Consider the following 19091-nt stretch of genomic DNA (forward strand, 5'->3'; position numbering starts at 1 on the left):
ATATATATTAATAAAAATAAATAAATATACATAATATAATTTTGGAATTGTAATATCACGGGTTGTAACGTCACATCACAGTGTTTCAACGTAAAATTGCTACTCTACATGGAAAGAGAGATGGACAGCCACTTGATTAATTAGTGAATTAGGGAACACGCGCATCGCCATGATAGGCCCACGAGGTTTGTGCAACTGTGGAAACCCACTCCTGCTGTCTCCGTCTGCCATTGTCAAGTAAAAAGTGAAAAATCATTTAACTCGAAGGACCCTACTCATTCTTTGCCTTATCTGCTCCTTTTTTTAAGTGTTTACCCCGTGCAGTTGTTTTCTAAATTCTATTAGATATACACCTCTTTTAAAAGTGTATTTAAAATGATTAAAAGTGTTTTAGTAAAATACTTTTGAAAGTCATTCTTTAGTAAAAATTCAAAATAGATCCTAAAAACGCACCGTGTTTCTGCCAGAAGCACGTATATAGTGTTTCTGCAAGAAGCACGTATATAGTGTTTCTTCTAAAAAAAAACACTTACAAATGTTTTTAGAACCCAAAATCAATTCACCAAAAACACTTTCAGTATTTTTAGAAACACTCCCAAATTAATCCATGGTGCACCTCTATTCCCATTATAAAAAATTTAAAAAAATAAATAAATAAATAAATAACTACGAATTTTCAGAGTACAATAATTCAGAATTTTGATGTGCAACAATTTGACTTCCATTCCAAAAATTCTTGAATTTTAACATCTTTCTCAAAAGCGAAAGAGGAGTCTGAGTCACAAGGCATTTGCGGTAATATCACAAAAATTGCATTCGGCCTCAAAGTGCGAAAAGAAATGTCGATGAAAATGGAGTTTGCGAGAGATGGAGGAGATAAATCTCATGGTAGTTTCATTAATATGGCTATTACATGTGAACAAATGATGCGGTCTCGGACTAAGGTTAACGACCATGATAACTTGCAACCCATCAGCGGACACACGAATGACTGTTATACTCGTCGTGACAAAACTGAACGATTTACTGAGCCTAGCGATACTGGTTAGCCGGAAACTCTCAACTCTTGTCACCTGACAGTAATGAGCGGTCGGTCACCATTTGTTTAGCACAAATCGATAACTACAGCACTGGTCCCTCCTCTTTCTTCTCAATTCAGTGGAACCCAACAGTTACGAACGAGGTAAACACAGCACTTACAAGAAGCTCGTTCCTATAGCAAGGTCATTTAAGTTTGTGAAAATTTGTGATCGAGTCGTCCCTATCTGGCTTGCAATTTCAAGCTGTTCCTCCAATGGAAGCATCTCGTAACTGCAAGGATGGAAATTGAAGTACACTTGTTAGGCCCAGTTTTTATCATGCCATCAAATACTGTTTAACGGTGTTGATCAACAATTCAAAGCATGCATCGCTTCATCTGGAACCTTTTTATCATTATTGGAGTTGCAAAGAAGACGAAATATTCCTCTCCAAAGAGCAAGGCTCCTATAAGAGAATTTGAGCAACTAATACATCTAACGATGTAAAGCACGTGACATCCAACACCAGCATGTATCGTTAACTGTAATCTAAATAGAAGGAACAACGAACTTACTGGGTTAGAAGCTCGCAGTCAACTATGGTGTCAGGACCAGGCCGATGAGCCTTTCCATTTGACCGAAACTGGCGGAAAGCTCTTGGATTCAAACCAGCAACATGGGCAACTGCATCAACGAGCTTTTTCTGTAGTGACTGCAACCTACGAAATGTCAGTTCATCAAGAGGCGCAACGCAACCAATGCTGCCATCCAGGGTACCAAATAACAAAGCATAGCGATTAGTTTTGTCAGAGCCTGGATTGGTCCCTGAAGTAGAGAGCATCTGCAACCGCAAGAACTTGGTAACATGGGTTCCAACATGAAATTCAGCCCTTGAGAGAAGCTTCTGGCCTTTCCAACTCTCAGACATCTTTGGTGCATAGAAAAAGATCTGTGTTGGCATATAAATTGCGTTAAATATAAGTAAACTAACGTTATCCCTCCAACAATCACGGATGAACAACTAACTTAAAGCATTATTACAGTCGCAAAAGAAAAAAAAGGGAATTGTGGTAAAAATGACATGCATACCTACTCTATTCAAATATGTTCCTTATTTTTGCTCTCATTTGCCCTCTTTACTGAGTTTTCATAAAAAATAAAATTTCGCCTTTTAGTTACCTTATCTAGTAATATTTACAGTCGTAAATTTTTTAAACACAAGCACCTGTAAAATATTAACCCTATCCAAACATGTTTAGCAACATGACAACTACAGTAACTATACCAATTCTGCTGAATAATTTTCAGCAGAGCAGAAAAGTTTATTGAAAAGAAAAAGGAACCCCTAGTATTTTTTTTTGGGGGTGTGAGCCGGAAGGTAGAGGAGGAAGACCTAAAAGAGGGCTAACATAGATCTCAACTACAATTCACCAACCTGAATGTTCTTTTGTTCATCTGCAACTACAAGGCTCAGCGTACTTCCATCAATCAGAAATTCCGTTGCAAAACAATCTAGGTTACCAAAATCCTTGGCCAACAAATTGAGCTGAGATCCCTGCTCCTTCCAACTGAGAAAGTAAATGCTTTTGTGAATGTCACCAAGGAGGATAAAATTCTTAACCTGCAAGAACAAATTCGGTCATTGGCAAGGATCATATATTGCTCAGAATCATATCGTAATAAATTAAGCATAACATTGTACACAACGAATCAATTTAAAGACACAACTTGAGAAGTTCTGAAAAAAATTTCAACGTGCACCCTCAGATTTCACATCACAAAATTAAATCGTAATATCCAGGTGTATGATACAAAGAATCAATTAAAAGAGACGGTAGAGTAAAGGAAGTATACATACAATATTCAAGCTCACAACGTACAATGGTGGAACATCAAAAAATGCCACACCATTCAGTTCAGTGCCATTCCACTTGTTTAAAGTAATTTTAGGACCTTGTGCTATCAACAGATGACCTTGAAGTGAGGCTAATGCAGATATGGCACCCTTGAATTCTTTGGCGTAAACCTCTGAAACCTGAATACAGAAATAACTGACTTTATCTCATAGAATGTGGAATTCAGAAATAACGAAACCAGGTGAAGGTACCTATAAGGTTTGTATAGCAATAGATATTGTGGGGGATTGAAAGTAATAGTGATTTTAAGAAAGACGTTTAAATGATCCAGAAAATACCAAATTCTGAGTATTGTTTCCAGCTGAAAATAAAAGAACCCGTCCTCTAGCAGCAACATCCTCCCCTTGCACATACGCTGTCCCAATTGCTATAAGTGTTTCATTCTCGTTGGTGGTTGTATTCTGAAATGAAGTACCATGTGACTTATTTATTGAGATTAGGGCCTTAGGCATAAACCAGTGTACTTGTGGTTGTATATGTTTTATTCAATCCAAAAGTTCTCTCGGAAAGAGAGAAGAGGTGGAACAAACACGTACAGAAAGCATAGTCCAACAAACACAAACAGGCAGATGACAAGGCAGAAAACTTACAAACAGCGTAACCACTCGAACAGTTAGAGCATTTTCAGAAGTTTGCATGGGAATGGTGGCCTTAGTTTGCCAAGGGCCACCAGATTTTTCTGGCTCCATAATCCGAACCTCAAATTCATCAACAGTATAAGTTCTGTGTAGTTCATCAGAACTCAAATTATGATTCTCAACCTGATGGCCAGCTTCTTGATCAACCAAAGACGAAAGAATTTGATTCAGTGGCTTATGAACCTGAAGAATATAATTGATTCACATTAGTCAAAGTGAGTTCATAATGCGTATGGTCAAGCAAGAAAACAAATTAACAAAAATTATACAAAACTAAGATTAAAAAAGATTTGCACATAAAGGAAGGAACCAAGCATATATTTGTATGTGTGTGTATAGTGAACTTATCTGGATGCATACAAGGTCTACTTGTAAAAGTAAGAAGCTTAAAATAAAACAGCTACTTTTGTGCAAGCAAGAAAAATATTAAGGGTAGATATATACTCACAGGTACTGAAACTATAAGTGGGTATAAATTCTTCTCTGCAAAGTAAGTGACCTGATGAGGAGTTCCCTTTAATGGAATCTAATCAAAGCATGAAAAATATTAATGCCAAAACTTTTAGTTATGCATAAACCATAAACTTAACGTCAGACATAGATGGCAGATTGGGATCAAGTATTATATTGACTTAAACTGAAGTACCCACCTTTTGTACTGGCCAATAATTGTCATAGCTTGAGATGGGTGGTAGTTGGCAAATCTTCAATATACCCTAGAATGTAGACACAGAAGTAGAAAGGATTAGGTTAAATTTGTAAGCCTAGTATCGGAGATAATAACACAGGGAAGGGGAGCATACTGTCGTCAAACCTGTGATGTAACATATATGAGCCCATGATTACAATTCACATTGTGAAGGACAGTGAAGGCAACAACCGAACCATCACAAAGCTGCCAAAGAAATTAACAAACGAACTTAACAAATTGCCCACCTTCTTAGAAAACATCAGTTATAGTTTTTAATTTGCACATACAAGCAGTGGCCCCAAGGGCAATGAGGTCAAATCTCAGAAACTAACTTCATCCAAATTTGACCACAAAGAAAATTACCTCCATTCTGTAAAGCCAAATTATTATAACAACATGAATGAAGTTAGGAGGATAAACATATGTAAATACAAGTACATTAAAGGAATACCTGATATAGAGTTCATTAGGCATTTAAAAAGACCAAACAAAAGCAAACTAGCAAACACATAATATATAGGCTGTCTCAATTATTTTCCTCATTTTAATAAGAGAACTGGATTTCTCACCTGTGGATGGACACGTAGACGTTCTCTGAAAACCATTAACCAAGCTGGTCTTGACCCGGAAAGGAACAACCCCTGATAACCCGCAATGTTCTTGAAAATTGTCATTCTTTGGCACGAAGTTTCAGTTGACATGTCCTTCCTAGCATATGTGTCCAAGGGGACACGAGCAAATCTCAAGTTTCTAAGCCTTGAAGCACTAACATTAGTTAAGCCAGAAGTACCCTGTGCCGAAGCGGAATCTTCAGTTTTTGAGGTAGTCTCTGGACCTTCAAACAGGTAAGCATGGTAACAAAGAATCATCCCGTCATTCAAAATCCCAAAAAGAAAAGGACGGCTATGCTGTCCTGACCATCTCTGCATAGCCAGCTCTACAACTTTCATATCCTCTATATTTTCTTTCCTGCCCTGGGCACTCACTTCTTCAGAACTTTTATTGATCAGTTTTTGGGAATCTTTTGAAGAGTCTTGCATTAAAGTATCAACTAGGTGCGTCTTTCCCGATACAAATTTATCCACAGAGAAAACACAATTAAAATTGGGCACATCAAATATTTCAAGGGAACCACTTTCATAACAAACAACACAATATATATCACCCTGATCATGTAATAAACCATCAGAACCATCAATGGCTTCGTCAACTCCTGTGGAAAGCCAAGCATCAGTACTTGCCTTCCGAAGCCAAGGCTCAGGTCCTTTATCATGATAAAGTGTACAAGCGGATATTTGTTTCTTTGAGTTCTCAAAGGCAGCTGGAATGCTTACAGAAACAGTGCATGAAGAAGGATCTGCACATCAAAACCAGCATGAGTTTTCATTTAACCATATGGAATAGAAAAGTCCAACTAGACAAAGAACTATGAGAGCGACATGTCAAGAAGATGATAGTGCACTTATTTATATGTAGAGCATCTTGTTGACAAAAACATACCTCCAATAAGGAGTCGAATACCACCATCAGACATTCTCAGCAATACATACGGATCAACAATAGAAACTGATAACACTGTGCTCTCTGAACCGGTGGCCGATTCAGCATTCAAAGTTCCAAAGCTTATATCCTTAGTCATAAAAGAACCATCGAGAATTCGAGCACCGCGTTCATGGACCTGCACAACTCGACGCCTTGAAAATAAAAAAGGATCAGTAACAAAAAGAAGGTGCAGGATACACAAAACCACTATTCCTCTTAACAAATTATATACTTCATGAAGTTAGATTTAAATTGACTAACAAAAGAAGTTAACTGTAGAAAACACAGTTGGAAAGAATCTTCTTAAAGGGAAACCATCATTGGAGCACAGGCCAGGCAAGGAGAAAAATATCCTATAAAGAAACACACTTACCTTCCAAACAAATTCCCTGCAGCAATTGTTCTCCCTTGCACAAAATAGTCAACACTTTCTGTCACTTCACTCAGAAGATCTGCTGTTTCAAGTACCTGGGGGGAGTATCAAAGCAACAAAATATGTTGGAAACTGAAATATCAAATAAATAACATTCTTGTATGGATTATCACATTAAAATAAAAAGTCACTCTTTTTATCGTTGAAATACTTGACAGTGATCAGACTGAACCAGCATGCATGCCAAAAACCAGCTACAGGAACATTTGCAATCATATGTATAGCAATTATGCAAAAGATATTGAAATGTTTACAAAGAAAGTCTAGATGGGTATCCAGTAGAGGGGCAAAGGAGGAGGATCTAAAGCAGAGGCAAACAGAGAGGGAGAGAATAATTAAAGACATAAAAGAACAAATAGTTACTAATCCACAAGTTAATTACCCACACAAGCATCTATGTTATTCGCAAATCATGTGCTATAAGGCCCTAACCATACTCCCTCTCCACCACCCTTCAAAGGCTAGTTTTCCACATGTGCATTCAACTTGCAAGTAGCTCATATGTTATGATTTGAAAAAATGTCACACATTTCTAGCTTTGCATCTTACAAACTTACAAGGAACAGTTTCATTAAGAAAAGCGTGTAGCTCTATGAACAAGACAAATATTTACAAACCAGAGAGTCCTCAAAAACACTTTTAACTTTTATCTAACACAAGAAAGTAGATGACTTACCATCGTTCGAGCCTCCAGACTTATAATTAAATATGCATGATATTCATCATCAGAAGCAGTGATTTTAGAATCGGCATTATGAGCACGTGCATTCTTGTGGTAAACAGTCCAAATTCCCTTACAACCTGGTAGTTCAACCTGCAAAGTCAAAATGGGAAGGGAAGAGTTGGGTCATATTATTATCTTGGTTACTGCCCACTCCTGTTAGCAAGCAAAATCAATCTAAAATCCCAAAGAGTGTAGGTAGGGAACATTTTCATGTGATAGATATTAAACCAGCGCCAGGAAATACAAAATTATCCGCCCTGACCCCTGATGCAATCAACGGGAACACTACCACCTACCTCAGTAATCATTTCTGGATTTATTGACTGACGAAGAACAGAAAGGGCACCATTCTTTCCATGACCGGAACAGCAGACCTAAAATATGAAAGTAAACATATAGATCAGTTTCATAAAACAATGAAAACAGTAGTAACGTGAAATTCCCGGATTTTCAACTAATAAATAAAAAAATGAATGCCACAATATCCTAAATTAAAGTCTGATCAAGCACAGATTAGGAAGAGGTGACTAAAGTCTGATCAAGCACAGATTAGGAAGAGGTGATTGTACTCATTTGCATAAGGAGCCTAGGAAACAAGTTCAAGCTAAGCCTGCAGCCCATTATTCTAATCGATGAGCAATAATATAACAAAAATAAAATATGTTCATCAGACTAACCAGTTCGTAATTACTCTGTTTAGCAATTCCAGTAGCATTTGCATCTGCATTAATCCTTAAACCATAGGAGAAGTCCTTCAAAGGACCAACATTAATCAAAGAGTCCCTTACAGCAAATGAAAAAGACTTCTGCATGCACCCAAAAAAAAGAAGTCAAATTCAAAAATCGAAAGTCATGATATTTAACGTTATGAACTTGAGCTGCCATGTCTAATAACCGAATCAGAAAATTTTGCAATATTGACATTGAACATTCAATTTCACACCAAGTACACAAGCAAATATCAGAAGAGCACTATGTTAAAGAAATGAAGCTAATGGTGATTGTAATTATGATGATTATAATGCCTAAAACAACATATTTAATTACAACAATTAGAATTAAAAAGGAAATAAGCGAACATGTGGCCTTCAATTCAGATTTAAGTGACTGGGAAGTGCAGCATGATTTTGGAGTGCGAAAGAGTGGAGATTTCGACCTTAATTGGATTTACCAATGCTATTATTGTTAGAAGTTCAGTCTATCCAATGTTTAATTTCTCTTCCTACCATGGAAAGGGATCCTCTTGGACGGTTACACCAGTAACACCACATATGGAACAAATTAAGCAGGAAAAAAACGGAAACAAGAAATGCATTCCCAGAAAGATAAACAACCTGAGCTGAATCTGCACTATTTGGAGCTGACCCAAATAGAGAGAGCTCCTCACCGCTAACCATATCTTGCAATGCATCCGAAGACGACAATCGCAGTCGCTTGGCCGATGGGATATCACCCTCAATATCCCCTACCTGTGAAACTTCAAGCATCAGGAATATGAAGATAAGGTTGAAAAGTATTGCACATGCCAAAGTCTCCAAGAATGAGTAACATCAAATACTGAGAGCTGAATTCAAAAACTAATAACAACAAAAAGAGTTTAATCATATTAACATTGGTATCAACTCTTTCACAAATTACGATTATCAACTCCACAAATTACGATTAAGTAGCAAATTAAGGATTTCAACACAAACCTCATCCTTCAAACCAGATGACAACATGGAGCCCCCTCCTCCACAAGTGAACTGCACAAGCAAACTGTCCCCTAACCGACTGCCCAGAAAAAATAATGAATTTCCAAGTGTTGTAATCCCCTAAAAAAAAAATTAGCAGATTATTCACCAAAACTATAAAAATAATTATATAAATGGAACCAAAAATCAGAAACATACATAGCTGAAATAAGAGTAGAGCAAAAGAAAACAAAAATGTGACTAACCGACGTAAGTACTGAAGCTTTAGACTTTGAAAGGTCAAGTCTCTGTACAACCCTGCAGATTGTAAAACAAGATTACTGCTTACCTAAATATTGAGCAGACGCATACATATGCATGTACATATACACACATACATATACATACACACGTCCTCTACAAGTGGCAAGAGAAAAAAAATACACTTTTTGAGAAATATACAAGGCTGTGTCCACATTCCAACTTCTTGTAGTATTACTCCAAATCATATCAAATCAATAAATGGGCCAAAGTAGCATGTACGTGGAAATGGTGGTATATATTTCAAATTTCTAAAGTACAGCAGAGGACTGAAATAAATGAAAACTTAAGCCCTCTTGTATTTCTAACATCATAAAAAATACATCACCAACTCCCTAATCATGCAAAATGTCAATGATAATACCCTCCAAGTACAACTCAAATGAAATTAAAATTTAAAATTGTAATTACTAACCGTCCATCATAAACAAGGGTGAGCAATAGTAGCTCCCCAGTTTTTGTAGACAACAGGGCTACATCGTTCAGCAACCAAGTTGCATTGGCAGCATCAAGCTCCACAGTAAAACTAGATCTTGGCATCTCTTGACTGAATAAAGCAGAAAATACATTAAATTATATAAAAACAAAGTGTGGAGAAAAGAAATTAGCCAAAGAGATGAGGAGGGAGGGAATACAAGGGTGTGTGAGTTGTGAGTGTGTGTGTGTGTGTGTGTGTGAGAGAGAGAGAGAGAGAGAGACCTGCTATCAACAGAAACAGCATAACCGTTTAATGCCAACGCGCATGAGGCTGACTGCATAAAGTAGGTAAAAAAATCTCATAAAAATGTGTTTCAGCTAATAAAATCCACTACAAGAAATTAACTTACCTGGCTATGATAATGGATAGAATTTGCACTAATCACCAGAACACCACCAATTGGAGATGGTACAGCAAGCAGCTTGTAGGAATCATGGGGGAGATTCTGACACAAATATAAGCAAAAATAGAGCGAAAGTAAGGATTTCTTCCCAAATATCCAACACTTAAAGAACAATAATCTTTCAGGTCATCTGACTTGCATCAGACATACACATTCTCCAGTGCAGAAAAAGCAAGCAAGACTTTCAAGAAAAATTTGTTCATATTTTTTCATATTCAGCTGAATGCTTAACCATTAATATTATGGATCACAAAGATTCTGAACTAAATTTATCAAACATAAAAACAAAAAGTAGTTGGGGACATAAAGAAAAGAAATCTCCAATTGATAGTTTCAAAATTTGAAGATAAAATATATCTTTTGTGGAACTTACAACAGCTGACCATATGAGCGGATGCTGCTTCAAAGTTGTGCTGATACTAAGTGCAGAAATCATACAAGTATGGTGCTTCCATGAGACACGCCCAGCCCAAGTAAGCTCCCGCTCGTGAAGGATAACCATCACAGGCTCAATGTAACCTATACAACATAAGTTATGTCAAACTTTAAAAGATATAAAGCCACGAGAAGTTATTAGAACTAACATATTTTGTTTCAATCCTACTTGGGAATGCAATACAAGCAAATATGGATACTGATAACCACAACATTTTTTTCGTAAGAAACAGAACACTTTTATCAACACAAATCTATATTATGGAGTGAATTACGCAACCTATATGAATTCTGCCAATTTCAAATACTCAAATCCACATATGAATTTAATTATCATAGAATATATAAAGTCCCATTAAATAATACACACTAAGAATTCATATCCAAATATCTTCTTTTTAGTCCACAAATACAAATACAATGTTTGTCTATTAAATGTCTTACAAACATTACTCCTTTCAAAGATCATTCGACAACCAAACTCACCATGTACAAATGTAAAATCCTTTACATGCTTCATGTCCATATCTCCCAGGTTAACAATGTAAGACGAGTCAACACGAGCAGATATTGCACCTCCAGAACCAAAGCCATCATCTTCCCCAACCAAACCAGAGCCACCCTGACACAAGATATACAAATTGGTATAGAAGAGGATCCTCTTTTATAGATCACAATCTACTAGAGGACTTTGAGAGTTGAGGCACAATGACCAAGACCAATAATTGAAAGCACTACTAGCAAAGGTATACTGCATAGGTAACACTTAGAACTGTTACTTAGGCAACAAGGTTTCACTTTTTTGCCCTCCAAATCCTACAATTTATAAAGCACGAATAGAGAATAAACTTCTTAAATTATACTTTTTTAGCCAAAGATGTCATGACCAGCACTAAGCAACACATTGTTGAATATGAGAGAGAGCCAGTAACTCGTTGGCATAATAACCTAGATCAATTTGAGTATGCTCCTAATAAGGGCATATGAGCCAAAGCTTACAACTGTTGCTAAGCCAAGAGTTTTTCTTTTTTTCCCCTCCAAGAGTTTTCCTATGGTAAACATATCAGGAATCGAAACTAACTTATTGTTCCATAATTTTTCAACACAAGACGCCATGTTAATGCTAGTACCACCACAATCATCAAAATACAAAGTTTAGGCAGCAGAAGAGACCTGTGCAGCTTTAAGTATTATCATTTGAAAGCCATAAACAAGAACGCCTCCGCACCTGCCTTGAGGATCAACCTTAACCAATGGGCCTCTTGCAAATGACTCTCTGCCTCTTCTCAAATGAAGCCACTCTGGGCCCTCAAAACAGTGCATAGAGCTGGAAAAAGGATCAATGAATTAATATCACCTTGCAACATGGTTAAACAAACTATGGAAAATATAACAAAACGAAACTCTGTAAAACTAACTAATAAGGGGGATAACTAGTTAATAACGGTACAGACTACAGATTATAGACTTTAAATCTCTTCAATCACTAAATTACACAACCAACTTCAAGTAAAAGTCAGTTTATGTATTCAAGCCTGCTAGAGGAGATCAAGTATCCCCTTGATAAATTCACGATTAAATTCTTACTCAGGATTTAAAATCAGCAACTTCAACACTTACAATACTTTCAAAAGAAAAAACACTCAAGTGTGTTGCAATTTGGACTTAAACGGAGCTTCAATCGATATAACATCAACAAAATAGCAAAACTAATAATGCACCTAGTACGGAGTCCATGAATTGAATCATCAAACTCAAGAACTGAAATTTTTGCATCTTCAAAGGTTAAGACAATAGAATCTCTTCTTCTGGAACCATCACCGCCTCCACCAGATAAAACCGTCATTGTTACCACATTACCGTGCATTCTGCAATCCAATTACACGCAAACAAAAATTTGAATTGAAACCATCAGTAATTAATTTAAATACAGCATTACGAGAGACTAATTTGGCGAATTCATCTCCTGACAAAACGCCAATAAAATCGAAAGAGGGGTTCAAATGGGGCAACGGACCTGTAATGGCAAACGAGTTCGAGCGAAGCCCCCGAGACGCCGTCCATGAGACCACCACGCTTGGGTTCTCCGGAAGCCCTAGATCCTCTGGCACCCTCTTCCTCCTGAACTCTCACGACGTACACTTCGAGGACGTTTCCGGCGGTGACGACGAGGTCCGGAATGGGGCCGATTTCTCGGCGGGTAGGTGGCCAGTCGGACTCCAGGTCATCGGTCTGGACCTGAGGCATTCGAGGCACGAAGTCAGCTCGTGAGTGGGAGATGAATCCCGAGGCGCAGCTCTCGATGCCGGTCGGCCAGTGCATCATCTTGTAGGCCGCGAAGCTCATCTCCGCCGAGGTGCGGGAAAGCTAGGGTTTTAGAATTCGACAGCAGAAGACTATGGAGTCTGAGATTCCTGAGAAATGACGACGAATTGGGGTGTGAAGGGGGTTAGGGTTTAAGAGTGGGTGCGGAGTGAGAGCGAGAGTGAAGTCTTAACCTTTTGGGGGATAATTCGGTGTTTGGCGGGAGGATGTTGGATCCCTAATTAACATGAACGTTTAGGACCGTTGAGGAAGAGAAATGGAGGAGAGAGAGAGAGTCTGCGGTTTTGTAAGAGTTACTCTTGCGTGTGACTCCGGTTCAACCTTTGAATTTTTATTTGAGAAATTTAATTTGAGCTTGTACTAATCTCCTTTAACACCGAACATCTTCTTTACACATACTACTCTTCAATAACAATTTGAATTTTTCCTCCTAAAGGGCATGCCCGGCCCGAGCTACTAGGCTTAGAATTAGATCCACTCTTTGCCTTTGCAACTCTTGAAGAAGTAAATGTGGTATCTCTATTAGCTACTGAATCTTCAAGCGGATCTATGATTGGTCAAGATGACCGAGAGGACAATATCTCCTCCATATTCCTTAAACAGGCAAGACTCGGATGCTACATGCTAGAAGCATAGGGCCAAAGGTCCCAAAGCTAAAAAATGACTTATTTGCCCAAAAATTCATCTTCAACCGACGTACTAAGCTATAATTTTGTGAAGCCCCTAGGGCTCTATTTGGCAAAAAGGGCATTAAACTATCCAAATGTAGCCCCCATCTTAACCTTTTTTTTTTGGGGCCTAGCTCCTTAAATGCAATAGTTGATTCAAATTTAAGGATTAGAATTGAAGACATTCAAAGGTAATTTAATTAAATTAACCAATAAATTTAAAGTATAAACTTAAAAACTAATAAATTATTTAGGGGATATGTTTAACTCCTTCAGTTAAAGATGGTATATAAGTATAGCCTAACGCTATTCATTTAAAAATAATATTTTGTAGGGCTATAATGAGCTTATTGTTGGTCTAACGAATATAGCAAAAGGACAACAGAGTGTAACAATCCCAATTCCAACCAATAAATTTAGGTATTCCAATACTCGTATCATTTAATGTCGCATAGCATAAAATACGTTTTCTTCTTTTTCTTCATATCAAAAGAAAATTGCCCAATAACCTCAAATAAACCAATTAATGTAACATCCCACATCAACCAACGGAGAGGAGGTGATGTGTCTTATATGTGCATGCCCTACCTCCGTTTAGCATGAGGCCTTTGGGGAGTTCAGTGGTTTAGAGTTCCATCGGAACTCTGAAGTTAAGCGAGTTTCGAGTAAGAGCATTCTCAGATGGGTGATCCACTAGGAAGTTCTCGTATGAGTTCCTATAAACAAAACCTTGAGGGCGTGACCGGGGCTTAAAGCGAACAATATCATGCTATGGCGGAGTCAAAAATGGGATGTGACAGAATGGTATCAGAGCCATTATGTTGTGTGGTGCAAGTGTGCCAACGAGGACATCGGGCCCCAAGGTGGGTGAATTGTAACATCCCACATCGACCAACGGAAAGGGAGTGATGTATCTTATATGTACATGCCCACCTCTATTTAGCACGAGGCCTTTTAGGAGCTCACTAGCTTTGGGTTCATTAGAACTCCTAAGTTAAGCGAGTTCGGACGAGAGCAATCCCAGGATAGGTGATCCATTGTAGAAGTTCTTGTGTGAGTTCCCATAAACAAAACCGTGAAGGCATGGCCAGGACCTAAAACGGACAATATCGTGTTACGGCGGAGCTGAAACTAGGATGTGACAATTAAGGTCGTGTTAAAATTGTTTATGAAATTGTTAAAAGTATTTTATGACATATGCAGGCATTTCTTATTATTTTTGACCAAAAAAGAACGGATTTGGATCCTCTCCTGAGCTCAAGGGTAAAGATTCTCCTAACCAAAGAGTGTGGGCCATTATTCAACGGTTACAAACAGGATGATCCTTTTAAAATTATAATAATTATAACCGTTGAATTTTCATCCAACGACCTATACTCCTTGGTTAGAAGGATCCTCATCTTGGGCTTAAGAGATGAACCAAAAAGAACTACGTTTGAAATAATACTATAAAAATAGTTGTGGGCGATATGAGTGCATTCTTAATCAAATGCAATAATCAAAACCAATAAAAAAAAAAAAGGGATTTATCCGTCAACTTCATAAGAAAAAATGTCGTCTTGTTACGAATTAATTAGTATTCAATTTAATATAATTAACTCGTACAATGTGACCTTCCACCAAAATGTAATGCGAAAATGAGTTGACATTTGTCACATTTTCTAATTAATTGTTGAATTTAATTGACTTATTAGAACGAAAATTAATGTTATATTGTAAGATGATAAAAAATTTATAAAAACAAATTTTAGGAGAAAATTATTAACATTTCTTTATTAACATCCATAATACATCAGAAAATTGAAAATTCATAGTTTCATTTTTTTTAAAAGGAAAAAGTTAATAGTTTCGTCACGGTAGTCTACATTTTTTGATACTGAAAAAACTCACATAAGCATTTCAAACTTTCTTAATCATGTGTGATTTACTAACAATAAGAATGAAACATAAAACTTGTCAAATAAAATACGTGTCTAAAATTCACCTCTAACTATTAAGTCATCCTAATTGAAAATCATGGTTGATGCTATTAAAAGCTGTCACCTCCTCAACTACCCACCCATGCCGCACCCAAACAATGAGGTCGGTCTCACAGCACTTACTTTGATGGAATCACGACGAACCAAAGGGCATTATATAGTAACTCCAGACTCTCTCTCTCCTCTCTGAAAGTCGTTTTCCCATTTAAATCTTTCATCTTTGATCTTAATTCTTTAATACCAAGTCCCCTGTTTCCAGATCATCATCCGCTACTTCCATTAACAAAAGCTCTCAGCCGTTGATCTGATTCCGCGTCCCGTACATAAAGCATTCAACTTTCCAGGTTGGGAATCCGAGTTTCCCATTCTTTTCGCTTACCCAGGAATCCAATTCCCCTGGAGACAAATCTTCATGCTTCCATTGTTGTTTTCCGTTTTCGGAATCATCGAAATTTTAGCGCTTTTCAGTGCTTCAAGATCTTCTATTGCCTGTAGTGTCGATCAAGGTACATTTTCTTTAGATCTACATACCCTTTTGGAGCCATTGTTTTTTGTCTAATTTTAGTAAGGAAATTTACTTAAAATAGTAATTATGATTAATTATGATTAAGCATGATTATAAAGTTTCCGTTTTTATCATTGTGTTGCCTGAATTACATGTAAAATCTGGAGTTCTTGCTTGTATGTTTTCAGGATTTGCTGGAGGAGGCTGAGCTTAAAGTTGGGATTTTCCTAGTTTGGAAAGATAACGAAGAGTTGGGGTTTCTTCTTTAGCCATTTGTACGCATGCTTTTGGGGTTTTATTTGGTTGTTGATATAGTTTAGGTAATTATTTCGCACAAATTGCTTGATTTGGAAAACAATGACTTGGGCTTCGCCCAAAGGTTCGATTTCAATGACTTCCTACCCGAAAGGTCTTTCTTGGATTGTAGTTTCGGGGGTGGCATTGGCTTTGTTCTTACTTTTTGCTTCCTGGGTTTTAGTTACTTATCCAATTGGTTCCACGGTTAGCTGGTATTTCTATGGTGTTGATAGTATGCAGAAATTGGATTATTCTAGCTCTATAGGGAATCCCATGTCCCACGATTCTCCTCTTCCTAACAATGTAGATAGTGTTGATAAGAATGTGTTATCCGATTCTAATTTAGATGTTCGGAGAAGTTCAGATGATCCACAACCAAAAGTTGTTGATCATCAAACTGAGTCTAATTTAGAAGTTCCAAAAAGTTCAGATGGTCCGCAAACAAAAGTTATTGATCAGAATATTCCTACTGAATTGAATTCACAAGTACCTACGACATCAGATGGTTCAGTGGTAGTTTCAGAAACTAGAGAGATCAAAGATGTACCAGATGTGACAGGAAACTCATCCGGTTCATCAGACAATGAAAATGTTGGATCAGTGCCTGCTAGTTTCAACCTGCTTCATCAATTGTTGACGGTATGATAAAAACTGATAAGAATTTGTCAGATGAGTCCAATCCACAACTGTCCTCACATTCAAGTGATCCATCAATAGTTTCAGAAATAAAGGAGACAAAGGATAGAGAAGCACCTGCTCTTGGGCCATCTAATAACACAATGCAAGAAGAAGGGGCTAAGGTTGCTTCTGGTTTGTCCAATGTTACAGAAATTGAAGAAAATGATAACCTGTTTCTGTGAGTCTTTCCAACAATTCAGACATCGCACACATTGAGCCAAATGATACTATTTCAGCTCCATCTGATTCCAAACCTGAAGGCATCCCAGCTTCTACTCAGCTGCGCAACAATGCAACCAGTGGTGGTTCCGTTGATTCAGGTAGCTTTTGTGTTGTTTTGTTATGCTTTCATGTTTGCTGAAATTTGACAAGTTGTGCTATAATCTGAGCCTTTTATACTTCTGATTGAACTTTTGTATAATCTTTACCTTTTGTACCTATGAAATTTGAGTTGTTGCTATAATATTTCATTTTCAAGTGGATTTTTTGTTCTCGGTACTTGTTTTTATGTTTTTGACTTACATCTTGTTTGTATTATGCAGGCTGTGATCTATACAGTGGAAGTTGGATTTATGATTCAGAAGGACCGCTATATACAAACAATACATGTCCTGTCCTGACACAGATGCAAAATTGCCAGGGAAATGGGAGGCCTGACAAGCAGTATGAGAATTGGCGATGGAAGCCCTTTCAGTGTGACCTGCCACATTTTGATCCCAGGAAATTTCTAGAGTTGATGAGGGGAAAAACAATAGCTTTCATTGGTGATTCCGTTGCTCGAAACCATATGGAATCATTGTTGTGCATGCTCTGGCAGGCAATTATCTTAAACTTTTTTATGAATTTTATCTCAAATTAGATGCTTCTCCTTCTCGGACAAAACAGTTTTTTCTTATACGGAATTTTCACAACTCTGGATTCATCAACCCTGCTAGCGTTTGTGATTAGAATTAGATTTGTGGAGTTTGTTTAGTGTTTGCAACTTTGCATTTCAAAGCAACTCTATAAGATTGCAGTCCTTTTTTGCGGATAATGCTGTTAGAACTGACTCTAGTGGTGCTTACATCTTTGTGTGGTGTATGCAGGTAGAAGTTCCAAAAAATCGGGGGAACAAGAGAATGCAACGCTATTATTTCAAGTCGACATCTACATTTGTTGTCCGGATTTGGTCCTCATGGCTTGTGAAACAAACAAACCAGGCATTTGATTTTGCTCAAGAGGGTGTGGCCAAGCTCCACCTTGATGCCCCTGATGACAAATTCATAGATCTCATCCCAAAGTTCGATGTGATTATTTTCTCTTCCGGCCATTGGTTCGCCAAGCAGTCGGTCTATATCTTAAACAACGAGATAGTGGGAGGGCAGTTGTGGTGGCCGGACAATTCAAGGCCTATGAAGGTTAACAACATTGAAGCATTTGGAATATCTGTCGAGACAATTCTCACTGCTGTTGCTAGACATCCGAATTATACAGGGATTGCGATTGTGCGGTCCTATTCACCTGACCATTACGAGGGTGGAGCTTGGAACACAGGAGGATCATGCACGGGGAAGGTCAAGCCTCTTGCGCTTGGCGAAGTAGTGGAAAATGGCTTTACAAACATAATGCATGAAAAACAGGTTATGGGATTCAACCGTGCGATTCAGAAAGGTGTGACAAACAAATCGAAGTTGAAGTTGATGGATATCACGAAACCTTTTGAGTACCGCCATGACGGACATCCAGGCCCGTACAGAAGCCCGGATCCTAATAAGAAAACACAGCGGGGACCAGACGGAAGGCCTCCGCCGCAGGATTGCTTGCACTGGTGCATGCCGGGTCCGGTTGATACATGGAACGAATTTGTGCTTGAAATTATAAGGAGAGAATATGAGGGCAGCAACGACTCTTCTTCATGAGTTGGTGAAAGGCTTATAGAGTAACCATTTTTTGTTTAAAATTATTTAAATATTAGCTTGTAGAGTAATTATTTGTTGGATTAGATGGGAGAATTAGCCGCTAATTCTGTATTTTGAGAGCAATTAGAGTAAATAAGTGATTTGCTTGTTTAGCTATGTACTTGTGTCATACATCTCAATTTAAGATTACATAAAAAACTTTCTTTTTATAATTTTCATTCCAATTTAGAAATTCTTTTTTGCATCTTTCTCAGACGAAATTCTAATTTTTATATTTTAATAAGTACAATATTCGTTGATAAGATAAAATGAATAAGAACAATGAGGATAAGGTGCATATATGTGGGTTTTAATTAAAATTGTGTTAAGATCTCAGGTGTTTCCTCAGCAAGCTAGGAACGCTCTTTTGTATGACTCTAGAAGTCTCGGGTGTTTTCGAGGTTTCTCTTTAAATTACATCATTTTTAT

At 37.6% G+C, this 19091-nt stretch overlaps 2 protein-coding genes across 3 annotated transcripts; one reads left to right on the plus strand and one right to left on the minus strand.

Annotated features, from left to right (window-relative positions):
• Positions 1-719: 719 nt before the first annotated feature.
• On the minus strand, positions 720-12788 carry LOC103963436 (cleavage and polyadenylation specificity factor subunit 1). 2 transcript variants are annotated; one of them, XM_009376262.3, is made up of 27 exons: positions 12291-12788; positions 11995-12141; positions 11447-11600; positions 10760-10895; positions 10212-10357; positions 9785-9880; positions 9657-9709; positions 9373-9504; positions 8903-8954; positions 8658-8777; positions 8298-8432; positions 7641-7769; positions 7260-7337; positions 6916-7053; positions 6180-6274; positions 5765-5958; positions 4834-5621; positions 4388-4468; positions 4224-4289; positions 4022-4099; positions 3526-3756; positions 3214-3336; positions 2878-3054; positions 2455-2640; positions 1595-1968; positions 1201-1311; positions 720-1073 (listed from the first exon to the last, which is right to left on the minus strand). In XM_009376262.3, the coding sequence occupies exons 1-27, from the start codon at positions 12617-12619 to the stop codon at positions 1070-1072; spliced, it is 4353 nt and encodes a 1450-aa protein (XP_009374537.2). In that variant the 5' UTR covers positions 12620-12788; the 3' UTR covers positions 720-1069. The 2 variants fall into 2 exon arrangements, with proteins under 2 accessions (XP_009374537.2, XP_048446464.1); XM_048590507.1 differs by lacking the exons at positions 720-1073; positions 11995-12141; positions 12291-12788 and having other exon boundaries at positions 1169-1311; positions 11502-11600.
• A 2635-nt stretch (positions 12789-15423) lies between these two features.
• On the plus strand, positions 15424-18835 carry LOC103963435 (protein YLS7). Its single transcript, XM_009376260.3, is given in 6 exon segments — positions 15424-15751; positions 15939-16656; positions 16659-16890; positions 16893-17045; positions 17268-17542; positions 17811-18835. Coding segments are annotated over 5 exon segments (2022 nt in total). The 5' UTR covers positions 15424-15751; positions 15939-16107; the 3' UTR covers positions 18624-18835.
• Positions 18836-19091: the final 256 nt, after the last annotated feature.

Source organism: the organism of the source record quoted next, unplaced genomic scaffold, assembly GCF_019419815.1.
Source record: "Pyrus x bretschneideri cultivar Hongxiangsu unplaced genomic scaffold, Pyrus_bretschneideri_v1 Contig32, whole genome shotgun sequence".
NCBI classification, from domain to species: domain Eukaryota; kingdom Viridiplantae; phylum Streptophyta; class Magnoliopsida; order Rosales; family Rosaceae; genus Pyrus; species Pyrus x bretschneideri.

Bases quoted from the DNA above. Each gene is read 5' to 3' on its own strand.
- LOC103963436 (XM_009376262.3), bottom strand. From the start codon at position 12,619: ATGAGCTTCGCGGCCTACAAGATGATGCACTGGCCGACCGGCATCGAG. The intron at 10,896-11,446 runs GTCTCTTCTGCT...ATCTTGTGTCAG, and splicing joins TAATACTTAAAGCTGCACAG to GGTGGCTCTGGTTTGGTTGG. The intron at 9,881-10,211 runs GTAAGTTCCACA...TATTTGTGTCAG, and splicing joins CGCTCATATGGTCAGCTGTT to AATCTCCCCCATGATTCCTA.